We start from the raw sequence: 17,644 nt of genomic DNA on the forward strand, positions 1-17,644 counted from the left end.
GACAGAGAGAGAGATTTTTATTGTTTAATTTGCCTTTATATATTCACTTTATATATTCACTTTATATATTCACTTTATATATTCACTTTATATATTATCTACCTCACTTGCTTTGGCAATGTTAAGACATGTTTCCCATGCCAATAAAGCCCTTGAATTGAATTGAATTGAAAATTGAGAGAGTGAGTGAGTGAGAGAAAGGGAGGGAGAGGAAGACAGAGAGGGAGAGAAAGAGGAGGGAAGTATGAAATAGAATCATCTGTGATTGGACAATGTTGCAACTGTGATGGGGATCATACTCTGGACTTCCTTGAGTGCCCTGTTAGGGTGAAGGAGATTGAGGTGTGAAGGATCGGGGCTGTGCAGCTGATCTCCCATGTGGAGGTGGTGAAGAGAGTCGTAAGAGGCAGCAGTGTTGAAGATATGGAGGTGGATGCAGGGCAACCAGTTGATAGTGTTTTAAGTCAATCGGGTCATCTGGATACACTCAATGTGAAGAAGGTGGATTCTGTGGCATATCCAGTGCGTTCGGAAAGTATTCAGACCCCTTTACTTTTTTCACATTCTGTTACCTCACAGCCTTATTCGAAAATGGATTAAATCAATAAAAATCCTCAGTAATCTATACACAATACCCCATAACCACAAAGCGAAAACAGGTTTTTAGACATTTTTGTAAATTTAAAAATAAATACAATATTTACATGAGTATTCAAACCGTTTGCTATGAGACTCAAAATTGAGCTCAGATGCATCCTGTTTCCATTGATCATCCTTGAGATGTTTCTACAACTTGATTGGAGTCCACCTGGGATAAATTAAATTGATTGGACATGATTTGGAAAGGCACACACACCTGTCTATATAAGGTCCCACAGTTAACACTGCATGTCAGAGCAAAAACCAAACCACGAGGTCAAAGGAATTGTCCGTAGAGCTCAGAGACTGGATTGTGTCGAGGAACAGATCTGGGAAGGGTAACAAAAACCTTTCTGCTGCATTGAAGGTCCCCAAGAACACAGTGGTCTCCATCATTCTTAAATGGAAGAAGTTTGGAACCACCAAGACTCTTCCTAGCAATCGGGGGAGAAGGACCTTGATCAGGGAGGTGACCAAGAACCTGATGGTTACTCTGACAGAGCTCTAGAGTTCCTCTGTGGAGATGGGAGAACCTTCCAGAAAGACAACCATCTCTGCAGCACTCCATCAATCAGGCCTTTATAGTAGAGTGGCCTGACGGAAGCCATGCCTCAGGAAAAGGCACATGACAGCCCAATTGGAGTTTGCCAAAAGGCACCTAAAGACTCTCAGACAATGAGAAACAAGAGTATCTGTTCTGGTGAAACCAAGATTGAACTCTTTGGCCTGAATGTCAAGCGTCAAGACTGGAGTAAACCTGGCACCATTTTATTTTTATTTTACCTTTATTTAACTAGGCAAGTCAGTTAAGAACAAATTCTTATTTTCAATGACGGCCTAGGAACAGTGGGTTAACTGCCTGTTCAGGGGCAGAACGACAGATTTGTACCTTGTCAGCTCGGGGGTTTGAACTTGCAACCTTCCGGTTACTAGTCCAACGCTCTAGCCACTAGACTACGGTGAAGCATGGCCGTGGAGTGGAAGGGACTGGGAGACTAGTCAGGATCGAGGGAAAGATGAACCAAACAAAGTACAGAGAGATCCTTGATGAAAACCTGCTTCAGGACCTCAGACTGGTACATCTTCCAACAGGACAACGACCCTAAGCACACAGCCAAGACAACACAAGAGTGGCTTCGGGACAAGTCTCTGAATGTCCTTGAGTGGCCCTGCCAGAGCCCGGACTTGAACTCTATCGAACATCCTTGGAGAGAGATGTTCCCCATACAACCTTGATGGAGCTTGAGAGGATCTGCAGAGAAGAATTGGAGATACTCCCCAAATACAGGTGCGCCAAGCTTGTAACGTCATACCAGGTGTTTCAGTACTGAGTAAAGGGTCTGAATACTTATGTAAATGTGATATATTTTTAAATTTTTTATTATAAATTAAGAAACATTTCTAAAAACCTGTTTTTGCTTTGACATTATGGGGTATTGTGATGTCATTATGGGGTATTGTGATGTCATTATGGGGTATTGTGATGTCATTATGGGGTATTGTGATGTCATTATGGGGTATTGTGTGTAGATTGATGAGGGGAAAAAACATGTCAAATATTTAGAGTAAAGCTGTAACGTAACAAAATGTGGAAAAGTCAAGGGGTCTGAATACTTTCTGAAGGCACTGTGTAGTCACAGTGATTAATTGTACAGCCCAACTTTATGTTTTCTTTTGTTCTACTGTATTATTGACTATGCTTTCTTTATTCCATGTGTTGTTGTTTGTGTCTCACTGTTTTGCTTTACCTTGGCCAGGTCGCAGTTGTAAATGAGAACTTGTTCTCAACTAGCCTACATAAAGGTGAAAAAAAAAAATTGTCTAAGAAGTCCAAGAAGCAGAATATCATTATATCTGCAGCTGAGAAGTTTTTGGGGCTCCAAGGCATCCCGGCAGAAGCACTATTTTCACTAGGACATATCCCGTCCTCAAAGGAGGCTTCTGCGCCTGTGTTGAGACCTGATTAGAATTCGTTTTTTATAGAAAAGCAGGTTGATTTTGTTTAAGTAATTTATTTTGATAGTTTGTATGATATTTTATTTTATTTTATTTATTTTCCTTTTTGGGATCGTTATTATCGAAATGCACATCCAATTGGTGCAAACGACCCCTACAAGTAGAATAAGAACTTCCCCAGCCTTAAAAAGGAAAGAAATATTGGCGTGGCAACAAAAATAAGTGATCCACCTTAAAACCGGTTGCTTTCAATTGTTCCGCAACTCCTTTTGGAAGCCTATAATCAATCAATCAATCCATCCACTGTTTGGAGAGGCGCGCCAGAACGGGAATGCTTTACGCTTATTCCAGATGCCTAACAGATATTATTATTTTTTAAACACTTTAAAGATTAAATTCTCTAGAACCTTGCTATTGATTATAGGTCACAAACAGATGTCGCGTTCAAAACAACTGGGAATTCAAAAAATACGAAGTCAGTGATCTTCAGGTCAGACATTCGGAGCTCTAGTAAGAGGCCAGAGTTCCCGAGTTGGAATTCTGAATTGGATGACTGTTGAAGGTTTTTTTTTTTTTTGGTGCTCATTGTTTTGAACAGCACTGAAGTCAGAGATTTCCGAGTTCCCAGTTGTTTTGAAAGCGACATTACTCTCTCTCTCTCTCTCCTCCCACAGTGCTTAAAATCATTTAGCTGAGCTTGATTAAACTTGCCTGTGAGCTTGCCCAAGCTTTCCAAAAATGCAAACCTCGGCCGTCTGACACTCAAGGCAGGCTAATGTATTTGAAAGATATTAAATAGTATTTAAACCCACGTCTGGATGGCATGCTTGAGTAATTTCGGTCACTGATTGTGACCACATCGGGAAGAAGTGGTTATTATCATGCGAAGAGACAGATGGGATAGCATCAATTCCTGTCAATGTTGTAGAATGGCAGTTATTAATTGACAATGCAGTTAGTCAGTATAATTGAATTGTGGATGAATCTAATTAAGATATGTCTGTGTAGTGACAATAGTACAAGACCATTTGTACTACTACTACTGTAAATGCTCAATGTGCTACCTATTTTCATACTACTGTAAATGCTCAATGTGCTACCTATTTTCATACTACTGTAAATGCTCAATGTACTACCTATTTTCATACTACTGTAAATGCTCAATGTATTACCTATTTTCATACTACTGTAAATGCTCAATGTATTACCTATTTTCATACTACTGTAAATGCTCAATGTATTACCTATTTTCATACTACTATAAATGCTCAATGTATTACCTATTTTCATACTACTGTAAATGCTCAATGTACTACCTATTTTCATACTACTGTAAATGCTCAATGTATTACCTATTTTCATACTACTGTAAATGCTCAATGTATTACCTATTTTCATACTACTGTAAATGCTCAATGTGGAACCTATTTTCATACTACTGTAAATGCTCAATGTATTACCTATTTTCATACTACTGTAAATGCTCAATGTATTACCTATTTTCATACTACTGTAAATGCTCAATGTATTACCTATTTTCATACTACTGTAAATGCTCAATGTATTACCTATTTTCATACTACTGTAAATGCTCAATGTATTACCTATTTTCATACTACTGTAAATGCTCAATGTATTCCCTATTTTCATAGTCTAGAAAATAAATGCTTTTGGGTGTAACACAGTGTTGAATAACTGAATCCAAGACTATATAACCAGTATCAATTGTTTTGGAAATCACCATGATACTCAGGTAGATACCGTGAATAGATAAACAAACGCCATAGATCATTATAACAGACAAGGTCATCTTCAGGTAGATATCTTGAATATTATAGGTAAATAGACACGGACATAAGATGACAGACTGTATAATCTTGATATGTGTTTTATCATCTTCTTTGACATTGATCTCCCTCCTCGTGACCGTCAGTCAACCAGTTCTGAATGAGATAGACCAAACGTGGTCACGCCTCTCAGAGTACACAGTGGTGTTTTCTTTACGGCTTAGACACGGGCAAACAATGAACTGTCACTTTGTTTACAGAGAGTCTCATGTTTGTCTCTGTATTTGCCTAACGTGTGAGCCGGATCAGGGTGCGTACAAAAAGAACCGCTGGGGAAAGTTAGGTACAGTTTCTCTCTCTCACGCCATCAGGATGTGAGTGTTTTAAACTGCTGTCTCGGTAATCTTTATCTTCGTCAGTCTGTCAGACGTCTTCTGACTTCCGTAGATGAATCTCTCTGTAGTACTTTATACTACACTACTATTACAATACGTCTACAGTACTACTAAAATACTACTACGCTACTATTACAGTACTACTAAAATACTACTACGCTACTATTACAATACGTCTACAGTACTACTAAAATACTACTACGCTACTATTACAATACGTCTACACTACTACTAAAATACTACTACACTACTATTACAATACGTCTACACTACTACTAAAATACTACTACGCTACTATTATTACTATTATATTATTGCAATACTATTACACCTCTACCACATACCTTTTACCTTACTAAACTACTACACTACTATTGCAATACTATTACATTACTACACTACTATTACAATACTACTACATTACTACACTACTATTACTACACCTTACTACAATACTACCACACTACTATTACCTTACTACACTACTATTACACCACTATTACGTATTACACTGCTACTACACTACTACACGAATATTACAATACTATTATACTACTACTACATTACGTTACTATTACCTTTCTACACTACTACCACACTACTACTACAATACTACACTACTACTAAGATTGCTATTAACTTAATCACACTATTACTACACTACTATTACCTTACTACACTACTATTGCCTTACTACACAACTACCACACTACACTACTATTACACGACTACCACACTACTATTACACAACTACCACACTACACTGGTAGATGTCCTGTGAGACTCAGTTCCTAAAGGTTCTAGAGATCTGTGACCTTTCAGGTCACTCATTCATTCAGTAAAATGTCCTTCTTATAACAATAATACCTTAGTAGGTCCACACTCAGCCAATGACCCACCTGTACAGGGAAGACATAGTCAGCCACGTCCCAGATCCTCTCCTCTCCGGTCACATTGGTGTAACCCACTCCTTTCATCTTAGTCAAGACGGAACCCACGGCCGTGTCTGACGACTGGTAGCCTTTCTCATAGATGAACACCCACCTGGACAGGACACAGGATACCACCAGTCAATCAAACATTTTCATAAAGCCCTAACAGTTGTTGTTTACAGGAACACGACCAAGACCCTAAAAAAGGGAAGAACAGTGGTGAGGAAATTATCCCTGGAAGGCAGAAACTTTGAGAGGAACCAGACTCATGCTAGTCGTTTCAGCGTCAGAGATACTTTTAGTCATGTAGTGTATCTGGACCCCTGCTTGTCGAACATTTAATTCCAAAATCATGGACATTAATATGGAGTTGGTCCCACCTTTGCTGCTGTAACAGCCTCCAGTCTTCTGTTAAGGCTTTCCACTAGATGTTGGAACATTGCTGCGGGGACTTGCTTCCATTCAGCCATAAGAGTATTAGGGAGTTCGGGCACTGATGTTGGGCGTTTAGGCTCGCAGTCGGCGTTCCAGTTCATCCCAAAGTTGTTCGATGGGGTTGAGGTCAGGGCTCTGTAAAGACCCGTCAAGTTCTTACACATCAATCTCGATAAACCATTTCTGTAAGGACCTCGCTTTGTGCACGGGGGCATTGTCAGGCTGAAACAGGAAAGGGCCTTCCCCAAACTGTTGCCATGAAGTTGGAAGCACAGAATCATGTAGAATGACATTGTATGCTGTAGCGTTAAGATTTCCCTTTACTGGAACTAAGGGCCCTAGCCTGAACCATGAAAAACAGCTCCAGACCATTATTCCTCCTCCACCAAACTTTACCGTTGGCACAAGACATTGGGGCAGGTAGTGTTCTCCTGGCATCCACCAAACCCAAATTCGTCCGTCGGACTGCTAGATGGTCAAGCGGGATTCATCACTCCAGAGAACACGTTTCCACTGCTCCAGAGTGCAATGGCATCAAGCTTTACACCACTCCAGCCAACACTTGGCATTGAGCATGGTGATCTTAGGCTTGTGTGCGGCTGCTCGGTCATGGAAACCCATTTCATGAAGCTCCCAATGAACAGTTCTTGTGCTGAAACTGCTTCCAGAGACAGTTTGGAACTCGGTAGTGAGTGTTGCAACCGATGACAAGGGATTCGAACCAAGATCTGGAATCAAACCAGGGTCTTGTAGTGACACCTGTAGCACTGAGATGCACTGCCTTAGACCGCTGCGTCATTCGGGAGCCCAGAATTATTAAATTAGATCATTTAAATTGCAGAAAAATCCTAATTGAACTACATGGTGATCTTGAAAACCAATATGAGAATAATACTGGTACGGAGGTTATGGCACTTCTGTTTCCTCAGTATCATGAAGTTAATTCATATCATTACAGATCTAATACCACAGCTCACTGCCCTAGCGCTGATTATTAAAAAACTGAACTTCAATTAGGTTGTCAGAGGGTCACTAAAACCTGACAAAACAAATGTACTCCATATGGTTCAAAGCCATATCCACATGTCAGTTTCCCAAACCGATCCTCAATGCCAATACAATAATGATTGTCAAACCTTTCGTACCATATTGTTTAAATGTAATTACTCTTTATGTCACCTACTGTGAGGTCAGAGCAGGTGAGCTACTACATAACCCCAATATTTAAATTGGAAACACAAAGTACAAACAAAACAGAGCAAATTATAACATTTCAGTTTTCTATGCTAGTCAAAGTGCATTACAAATGCTTATAACAAAGACATCATTACAGACTTGAAATCCAGCTGTGTTGATATCACAGTTTCCAACAGATCAAGTAACTGTGTAGGGACTCGGGACGGCTACTAAAAGTTAGAACATCAGCAGACAACCCTCAGAGGCAAGGCAAAACACATTCATCCTTAAAAGGTTAATTTACTGAAAAACAAATCTTAACATTTGAATTGTTAATATACACAATTTTTAATTCAATATTATTAAAGTTAACAGACAAGTTAAACATACTAAATAAGAGTAGATGTGTCACGCCCTGGTCTTAGTATTTTGTGTTTATATATTTATTTGGTCAGGCCAGGGTGTGACATGGGTTTATTTTGTGTTGTGTTTTCGTATTGGGGTTTTAGTAGGTATTCGTCCGACGGAGCGAGTCGGGGATTTGATGGCACCTGGGTCAGCGCTCCATACTCGTCCTGAGGTGCGTGTTAGTCGGCTGGTGAAAATTGTGCCAGCCTCACGCACTAGGCCTCCTGTGTACCTACCTAGCCTTGCACGTCCTGTGCCAGCCCTGCTCTCAGGCTCTCCAGTACACCTTCACGGTCCGGTCCAGCCTGTGCCACCTTCACACACCAGTCCTCCGGTGGCAGCTCCCCGCACCAGGCTTCCTGTGCGTGTCCTCGGCCCAGTACCACCAGTTCCAGCACCACGCACCAGGCCTTCAGTGCGCCTCGCCTGTTCAGCGCAGCCAGTGCTGTCGGAGTCTCCCACCTGTTTAGCGCTGCCGGAGCCTCCCGCCTGTTCAGCGCAGCCAGAGCTTTCCTCCTCTCCTGCGCTGCCGCAGTCTCCCGCCTGTTCAGTGCTGCCAGAGCCTTCCTCCTCTACAGCGCTGCTGGAGTCTCCCGCCTGTTTAGCGCAGCCAGAGCCTTCCTCCTCTACAGCGCTGCTGGAGTCTCCCGCCTGTTTAGCGCAGCCAGAGCCTTCCTACTCTACAGCGCTGCTGGTGTCTCCCGCCTGTTTAGCGCAGCCAGAGCCTTCCTCCTCTACAGCGCTGCTGGAGTCTCCCGCCTGTTTAGCGCAGCCAGAGCCTTCCTCCTCTACAGCGCTGCTGGAGTCTCCCGCCTGTTTAGCGCAGCCAGAGCCTTCCTCCTCTACAGCGCTGCCGGAGTCTCCCGCATGTTTTTTATTTTAATTTTACCTTTATTTAACCAGGCAAGTCAGTTAAGAACATATTCTTATTTTCAATGACGGCCTGGGAACAATGGGTTAACTGCCTGTTCAGGGGCAGAACGACAGATTTGTACCTTGTCAGCTCGGGGGTTTGAACTCGCAACCTTCCGGTTACTAGTCCAACGCTCTAACCACTAGGCTACGCTGCCGCCCGCATGTTCAGCGCTGCCAGAGCCTTCCTCCTCTACAGCGCTGCTGGAGTCTCCTGCCTGTTCAGCGCAGCCAGAGCTGCCAGCCTGCATGGAGCAGCCTGAGCTGCCAGCCTGCATGGAGCAGCCTGAGCTGCCAGCCTGCATGGAGCAGCCAGAGCTGCCAGTCTGCATGGAGCAGCCAAAGCTGCCAGTCTGCATGGAGCAGCCAGAGCTGCCAGTCTGCATGGAGCAGCCAGAGATCCCAGTCTGCATGAAGCTGCCAGTCTGCATGGAGCAGCCAGAGCTGTCAGTCTACATGGAGCAGCCAGAGCTGCCAGTCTGCATGAAGCAGCCAGAGCTTCCAGTCTGCATGAAGCAGCCAGAGATGTCAGTCTGCATGGAGCAGCCAGAGATGTCAGTCTGCAAGGAGCTGCCAGTCTGCAAGGAGCTGTCAGTCTGCATGAAGCAGCCAGAGATGTCAGTCTGCATGGAGCAGCCAGAGATGTCAGTCTGCATGGAGCAGCCAGAGCTGTCAGTCTGCAAGGAGCTGCCAGTCTGCAAGGAGCTGTCAGTCTTCATGAAGCAGCCAGAGCTGTCAGTCTGCATGGAGCAGCCAGAGCTGCCAGTCTGCAAGGAGCTGCCAGTCTGCAAGGAGCTGTCAGTCTGCATGAAGCAGCCAGAGCTGTCAGTCTGCATGGAGCAGCCAGAGCTGCCAGTCTGCAAGGAGCTGCCAGTCTGCAAGGAGCTGCCAGTCTGCAAGGAGCTGCCAGTCTGCACGGAGCTGCCAGTCTGCAAGGAGCTGTCAGTCTGCAAGGAGCTGTCAGTCTGTAAGGACCTGCCAGTCTGCAAGGAGCTGCCAGTCTGCACGGAGCTGCCAGAGCTGCCAGTCTGTAAGAAGCCGCCAGAGCTGTCAGCCTACATGGAGCAGCCAGAGCCACCAGTCACCGTGGAGCAGCCAGAGCCGCCAGTCAGCATGGAGCAGCCAGATCTTTCAGTCTGCCAGGATCCGCCAGTCAGCCAGACTCTTCCAGATCTGCCAGTCAACCAGACTCTACCAGATCTGCTAGTCAACCAGACTCTTCCAGATCTGCCAGTCAACCAGACTCTTCCAGATCTGCCAGTCAACCAGACTCTTCCAGATCTGCCAGTCAACCAGACTCTTCCAGATCTGCCAGTCAACCAGACTCTTCCACATCCGCCAGTCAACCAGACTCTTACAGATCCGCCAGTCAGCCATGATCTTCCAGATCCGCCAGTCAGCCAGGATCCACCAGTCAGCCAGGATCTTCCAGATCCGCCATTCAGCCAGGATCCACCATTCAGCCAGGATCCGCCAGTCAGCCAGGATCCGCCAGTCAGCCATGATCTTCCAGATCCGCCAGTCAGCCAGGATCCACCAGTCAGCCAGGATCTACCAGATCCGCCAGTCAGCCAGGATCTACCAGTCAGCCAGGATCCTCCAGATCCGCCTACTACCTGCCTGAGTTTCCTCTCAATACTGGGCTTCCTCTCGGTACTAGGCATCCTCTCAGTGCTGAGCTTCCCCTCAGTGCTGAGCTTCCCCTCAGTGCTGAGCTTCCCCTCAGTGCTGAGCTACCCCTCAGTCCCGAGCTACCCCTCAGTCCCGAGCTACCCCTCAGTCCCGAGCTTCACCTCAGTCCCGAGCTTCCCCTCAGTCCCGAGCTTCTACCTCAGTCCCGAGCTTCCCCTCAGTCCCAAGCTTCTACCTCAGTCCCGAGCTTCCCCTCAGTCCCGAGCTTCTACCTCAGTCCCGAGCTGCCCCTCAGTCCAGTGGGGTCCTTGGTGAGGGTTATTAGGCCTAGGTCGGCGGCGAGGGTCGCCAATCAAAGGACGTGTTACAGGGGGACTAAGACTTGGTTGGAGTGGGGTCCACGTCCCGAGCCGGAGCCGCCACCATGGACAGACGCCCACCCGGACCCTCCCCTATGGGTTTTAGTGTGCGGCCAGGAGTCCGCACCTTGGGGGGGGTTCTGTCACGCCCTGGTCTTAGTATTTTGTGTTTATATATTTATTTGGTCAGGCCAGGGTGTTACATGGGTTTATTTTGTGTTGTGTTTTTGTATTGGGGTTTTAGTAGGTATTGGGATTGTGGCTAAGTAGGGGTGTCTAGCATAGTCTATGGCTGCCTGAGGCAGTTCTCAATCAGAGTCAGGTGATTCTAGTTGTCTCTGATTGGGAACCATATTTAGGTAGCCTGGGTTTCACTGTGTGTCCTTAGTGTCCTTGTTCCTGTCTTTGTGTTTGCACCAGATAGGGCTGTTTCGGTTTTCACATTTCATTATTTTGTAGTTTCTTTATGTATAGTTTCTTCCTTCATTAAAATAACATGAATCATCATCACGCCGCATTTTGGTCCGACTCTCCTTCACCACAAGAAAGCCGTTACAGAATCACCCACCACAACTGGACCAAGCAGTGTGGTGACAGGCAGCGACAGAAGAAGCAACAAAGAGAGGAATGGACATGGGAGGATGAATTGTTCGGAGAAGGACCCTGGGATCAGCCTGGAGAATATCGCCGCCCCAAAGAAGAACTGGAGGCGGTGAGAGCTGAGAGGCGCTGGTATGAGGAGAAGCAACAGCGGCAGCAGGAGCAACAATATCGGGACCACACTACTTGGGAGGAAATAGACAGGTGGGTTGTCGACCCAGAGAAAGTGCTGGAGCCCGCCTGGGATTCTCTGGAGCAGTGCGAAGCAGGTTATCGGAGAATGGAGTTGGCGAAGCAAGCATGGCGGCGCGGACGGAAGACCGAGAGTCAGCCCCAAAAATGTATTGGGGGGGGGGCTCAGGGAGAGAGTGGCAGTCAGGAGTCAGACCTGAGCCAACTCTCTCTGTTTATAGTGAGGAGCCAAGGAGGAGACCAGAACCAGAGCCGGTGTTAGAGGTGAGCGAAGCAGAGACTGTGAAGGAGTTAATGGGGAAATTGGAGGAGAGAGTAATGAGGGAGTTGCTAGTTTGGTGCTTTAGGTACGATATTCGTCCGACGGAGCGAGTCGGGGATTTGATGGCACCTGGGTCAGCGCTCCATACTCGTCCTGAGGTGCGTGTTAGTCGGCTGGTGAAAATTGTGCCAGCCTCACGCACTAGGCCTCCTGTGTACCTACCTAGCCTTGCACGTCCTGTGCCAGCCCTGCTCTCAGGCTCTCCAGTACACCTTCACGGTCCGGTCCATCCTGTGCCACCTTCACACACCAGTCCTCCGGTGGCAGCTCCCCGCACCAGGCTTCCTGTGCGTGTCCTCGGTCCAGTACCACCAGTTCCAGCACCACGCACCAGGCCTTCAGTGCGCCTCGCCTGTTCAGCGCAGCCAGAGCCTTTCTCCTCTCCAGTGCTGTCGGAGTCTCCCACCTGTTTAGCGCTGCTGGAGCCTCCCGCCTGTTCAGCGCAGCCAGAGCTTTCCTCCTCTCCTGCGCTGCCGCAGTCTCCCACCTGTTCAGCGCTGCCAGAGCCTTCCTCCTCTACAGCGCTGCTGGAGTCTCCCGCCTGTTTAGCGCAGCCAGAGCCTTCCTCCTCACCTGCGCTGCCGGAGTCTCCCGCATGTTCAGCGCTGCCAGAGCCTTCCTCCTCTACAGCGCTGCTGGAGTCTCCTGCCTGTTCAGCGCAGCCAGAGCTGCCATCCTGCATGGAGCAGCCTGAGCTGCCAGCCTGCATGGAGCAGCCTGAGCTGCCAGCCTGCATGGAGCAGCCTGAGCTGCCAGTCTGCATGGAGCAGCCAGAGCTGCCAGTCTGCATGGAGCAGCCAGAGCTGTCAGTCTACATGGAGCAGCCAGAGCAGCCAGTCTGCATGAAGCAGCCAGAGCTGCCAGTCTGCATGAAGCAGCCAGAGCTGTTAGTCTGCATTAAGCAGCCAGAGCTGTAAGTCTGCAAGGAGCTGCCAGTCTAAAAGGAGCTGTCAGTCTGCATGAAGCATCCAGAGCTGTCAGTCTGCATGGAGCAGCCAGAGCTGCCAGTCTGCAAGGAGCTGCCAGTCTGCAAGGAGCTGCCAGTCAGCCTGAGCTGCCAGTCTGCACGGAGCTGCCAGTCTGCAAGGAGCTGTCAGTCTGCAGGGAGCTGTCAGTCTGTAAGGAGCTGCCAGTCTGCAAGGAGCTGCCAGTCTGCACGGAGCTGCCAGAGCTGCCAGTCTGTAAGAAGCCGCCAGAGCTGTCAGCCTACATGGAGCAGCCAGAGCCGCCAGTCAGCATGGAGCAGCCAGAGCCGCCAGTCAGCATGGGGCAGCCAGATCTTTCAGTCTGCCAGGATCTGCCAGTCAACCAGACTCTTCCAGATCTGCCAGTCAGCCAGACTCTTCCAGATCTGCCAGTCAGCCAGACTCTTCCAGATCTGCCAGTCAGCCAGACTCTTCCAGATCTGCCCGTCAACCAGACTCTTCCAGATCTGCTAGTCAACCAGACTCTTCCAGATCTGCCAGTCAACCAGACTCTTCCAGATCTGCCAGTCAACCAGACTCTTCCAGATCTGCCAGTCAACCAGACTCTTCCAGATCCGCCAGTCAGCCAGGATCCACCAGTCAGCCAGGATCTTCCAGATCTGCCATTCAGCCAGGATCCACCATTCAGCCAGGATCCGCCAGGACCCGCCAGTCAGCCATGATCTTCCAGATCCGCCAGTCAGCCAGGATCCACCAGTCAGCCAGGATCTTCCAGATCCGCCAGTCAGCCAGGATCCGCCAGTCAGCCATGATCCTCTAGATCCGCCTACTACCTGCCTGAGTTTCCTCTCAATACTGGGCTTCCTCTCGGTACTAGGCATCCTCTCAGTGCTGAGCTACCCCTCAGTCCCGAGCTTCCCCTCAGTCCTGAGCTTCCCCTCAGTCCCGAGCTTCTACCTCAGTCCCGAGCTGCCCCTCAGTCCAGTGGGGTCCTTGGTGAGGGTTATTAGGCCTAGGTCGGCGGCGAGGGTCGCCAATCAAAGGACGTGTTACAGGGGGACTAACACTTGGTTGGAGTGGGGTCCACGTCCCGAGCCGGAGCCGCCACCGTGGACAGACGCCCACCCGGACCCTCCCCTATGGGTTTTAGTGTGTGGCCGGGAGTCCGCACCTTGGGGGGGAGGGGGGGGGGGGGGGGGGGGGGGTTCTGTCACGCCCTGGTCTTAGTATTTTGTGTTTATATATTTATTTGGTCAGGCCAGGGTGTGACATGGGTTTATTTTGTGTTGTGTTTTTGTATTGGGGTTTTAGTAGGTATTGGGATTGTGGCTGAGTAGGGGTGTCTAGCATAGTCTATGGCTGCCTGAGGCAGTTCTCAATCAGAGTCAGGTGATTCTCGTTGTCTCTGATTGGGAACCATATTTAGGTAGCCTGGGTTTCACTGTGTGTCCTTAGTGTCCTTGTTCCTGTCTTTGTGTTTGAACCAGATAGGGCTGTTTCAGTTTTCACATTTCATTATTTTGTAGTTTCTTTATGTATAGTTTCTTCCTTCATTAAAATAACATGAATCATCATCACGCCGCATTTTGGTCCGACTCTCCTTCACCACAAGAAAGCCGTTACAAGATGCTGTTGCAAACAACAGACAGGGAAGTACAACAGTAATTTTCTCTGTCTGAAGAACTTACTGGATGGTTGTGACATCGTGTTTCAGATTGTTGATTTAGATTGCACTGGTTTCTTTGTATATTTCTTCAGAAAGAGGATATAGACAACGGAATATCTTCAAAGTGTGACTAATCTGAATGTGAAAATTAAAATTAAGCCTGAGAATTACAAAGCAAAATAGCTAGTAACCAGTTGAGATAAAAATAACCTAGATCCAGATGAACTGAACATGTCTCCTAAGTGCTAACTGAAAGAGGGGGGGGGGGACTTCACAATCATACACAGTGTAAAAACACACAGTCCCCATTCTCACCATATTCACATTGAGGCCTGTAATATTTAATATGGCACCACTGTAGATAATCCCTGAAATAAAGTACATTTTCCTGGTCTACATAGTGGCTATTAGTAGCAGCTGTGGCACCTCCTGTACCATTTCTTCAGTCGATATTCAGACTGGCCTTTTAGTGGACTCACTATAGCCATGAAGAGAACAAGTGGGGACAAAAGTGGTCAAATATGAGGACTAGTTTTTACCACAGAACTCTGTTAGATAAAAACAATACACAAAATAACTAAAATATACCCTCTCTGAAATTTGAAAGATGATCACAAACATTCTGTCACGTTCTGAACTTTATTTCCTTTGTTTTGTATTTAGTTAGTATGGTCAGGGCGTGAGTTGGGTGGACAGTCTATGTTTGTTTTTCTAGGTTTTGGGTATTTCTATGTTTCGGCCTAGTATGGTTCTCAATCAGAGGCAGGTGTCATTAGTTGTCTCTGATTGAGAATCATACTTAGGTAGCCTGGGTTTCACTGTGTGTGTGTGGGTGATTGTTCCTGTCTCTGTGTTTGCACCAGATAGGACTGTTTAGGTCCGCTTCTCCTTCACCACAGGAAAACCCTTACACATTCATCATCCATTCAGAGTTATTTTAAGTATATGTTTAAACTTCTGTGACAATAAATACTGATTAATGCCAGTATGAATTTGAATTTAAACAGCCACAAACCAATGGCCAAGTATTTATCCCCTCCAGATTCAAATTTTATTCATTTATGTAATACAGTGTAGAGCTCCAATACAGTATAGAGTTCCAATACAGTATAGAGTTCCAATACAGTATAGAGCTCCAATACAGTATAAAGTTCCAATACAGTATAGAGCTCCAATACAGTATAGAGCTCCAATACCAGAACAGTATAGAGTTCAAATACAGTGTAGAGTTCCAATGCCAGAACAGTGTAGAGTTCCAATACAGTGTAGAGCTCCAATACAGTATAGAGTTCCAAACCCAGAACAGTATAGAGTTCCAATGCAGTATAGAGTTCCAATATAGTATAGAGTTCCAATGCCAGAACAGTATAGAGTTCCAATACAGTATAGAGTTCCAATACAATGTAGAGTTCCAATACAGTATAGAGTTCCAATGCCAGAACAGTGTAGAATTACCAATACCAGAACAGTGTAGAGTTCCAATACAGTATAGAGTTCCAATACAGTATAGAGTTCCAATGCCAGAACAGTGTAGAATTACCAATACCAGAACAGTGTAGAGTTCCAATACAGTATAGAGCTCCAATACCAGAACAGTATAGAGTTCCAATACAGTGTAGAGTTCCAATACAGTGTAGAGTTCCAATACAGTGTAGAGTTCCAATACAGTGTAGAGTTCCAATACAGTATAGAGCTCCAATACCAGAACAGTGTAGAGTTCCAATACAGTGTAGAGTTCCAATACAGTGTAGAGTTCCAATACAGTGTAGAGTTCCAATACAGTGTAGAGTTCCAATACAGTGTAGAGTTCCAATACAGTATAGAGTTCCAATTCCAGAACAGTATACAGTTCCAATACAGTACAGAGCTCCAATACCAGAACAGTATAGAGTTCCAATACAGTGTAGAGTTCCAATACAGTATAGAGTTCCAATACCAGAACAGTGTAGAGTTCCAATACAGTGTAGAGTTCCAATACAGTGTAGAGTTCCAATACAGTGTAGAGTTCCAATACAGTATAGAGTTCTGATACAGTATAGAGTTCTGATACAGTATAGAGTTCCAATAGAGTTCCAATGCAGGAACAGTGTAGAGTTCCAATACAGCATAGAGTTCCAATACAGCATAGAGTTCCAATACAGTGTAGAGTTCCAATACAGTGTAGAGTTCCAATACAGTGTAGAGTTCCAATACAGTGTAGAGTTCCAATACAGTGTAGCGTTCCAATACCAGAACAGTATAGCGTTCCAATACCAGAACAGTATAGAGTTCCAATACCAGAACAGTAGAGATCCAATGCCAGAACAGCGTAGAGTTCCAATACAGCGTAGAGTTCCAATACAGCGTAGAGTTCCAATACAGCGTAGAGTTCCAATACAGTATAGAGTTCCAATGCCAGAACAGTATAGAGTTCCAATGCCAGAACAGTGTAGAGTTCCAATACAGTATAGAGTTCCAATACAGTATAGAGTCCCAATGCCAGAACAGTGTAGAGTTCCAATACAGTGTAGAGCTCCAATACAGTATAGAGTTCCAAACCCAGAACAGTATAGAGTTCCAATGCAGTATAGAGTTCCAATATAGTATAGAGTTCCAATGCCAGAACAGTATAGAGTTCCAATACAGTATAGAGTTCCAATACAATGTAGAGTTCCAATACAGTATAGAGTTCCAATGCCAGAACAGTGTAGAATTACCAATACCAGAACAGTGTAGAGTTCCAATACAGTATAGAGTTCCAATACAGTATTGAGTTCCAATACCAGAACAGTATAGAGTTCCAATACAGTGTAGAGTTCCAATACAGTATAGAGTTCCAATGCCAGAACAGTGTAGAGTTCCAATACAGTATAGAGTTCCAATGCCAGAACAGTATAGAGTTCCAATACAGTATAGAGTTCCAATACAGTATAGAGTTCCAATACAGTATAGAGTTCCAATACAGTATAGAGTTCCAATACAGTATAGAGTTCCAATACAGTATAGAGTTCCAATACAGTATAGAGTTCCAATGCCAGAACAGTATAGAGTTCCAATACAGTATAGAGTTCCAATACAGTATTGAGTTCCAATACCAGAACAGTATAGAGTTCCAATACAGTGTAGAGTTCCAATACAGTATAGAGTTCCAATGCCAGAACAGTGGAGGACTGGAGTTGGGCTGTTGGGGGTACTGGAGGACTGGAGTTGGGCTGTTGGGGGTACTGGAGGACTGGAGTTGGGCTGTTGGGGGTACTGGAGGGACTGAGGGGTAGCTCAGCACTGAGGGGAAGCTCAGCACTGAGGGGAAGCTCAGGCAGGTAGTTGG

At 45.9% G+C, this 17,644-nt stretch overlaps 1 protein-coding gene across 4 annotated transcripts in view; it reads right to left on the reverse strand.

The window, feature by feature from the left end:
• Positions 1-17,644, reverse strand: part of LOC109878641 (P2X purinoceptor 1) — a 68,357-nt gene that overhangs the window by 35,023 nt on the left and 15,690 nt on the right. For all 4 annotated transcript variants that reach the window (XM_031807596.1, XM_031807595.1, XM_031807598.1 and 1 more), the window contains exon 2: positions 5,677-5,821. In XM_031807596.1, coding sequence (XP_031663456.1) covers positions 5,677-5,821 — 145 coding nt within the window. The remainder of the gene's footprint in view (positions 1-5,676; positions 5,822-17,644) is intronic.

This window comes from Oncorhynchus kisutch, linkage group LG28 (genome assembly GCF_002021735.2).
Source record: "Oncorhynchus kisutch isolate 150728-3 linkage group LG28, Okis_V2, whole genome shotgun sequence".
Taxonomy (NCBI): Eukaryota; Metazoa; Chordata; class Actinopteri; order Salmoniformes; family Salmonidae; genus Oncorhynchus; species Oncorhynchus kisutch.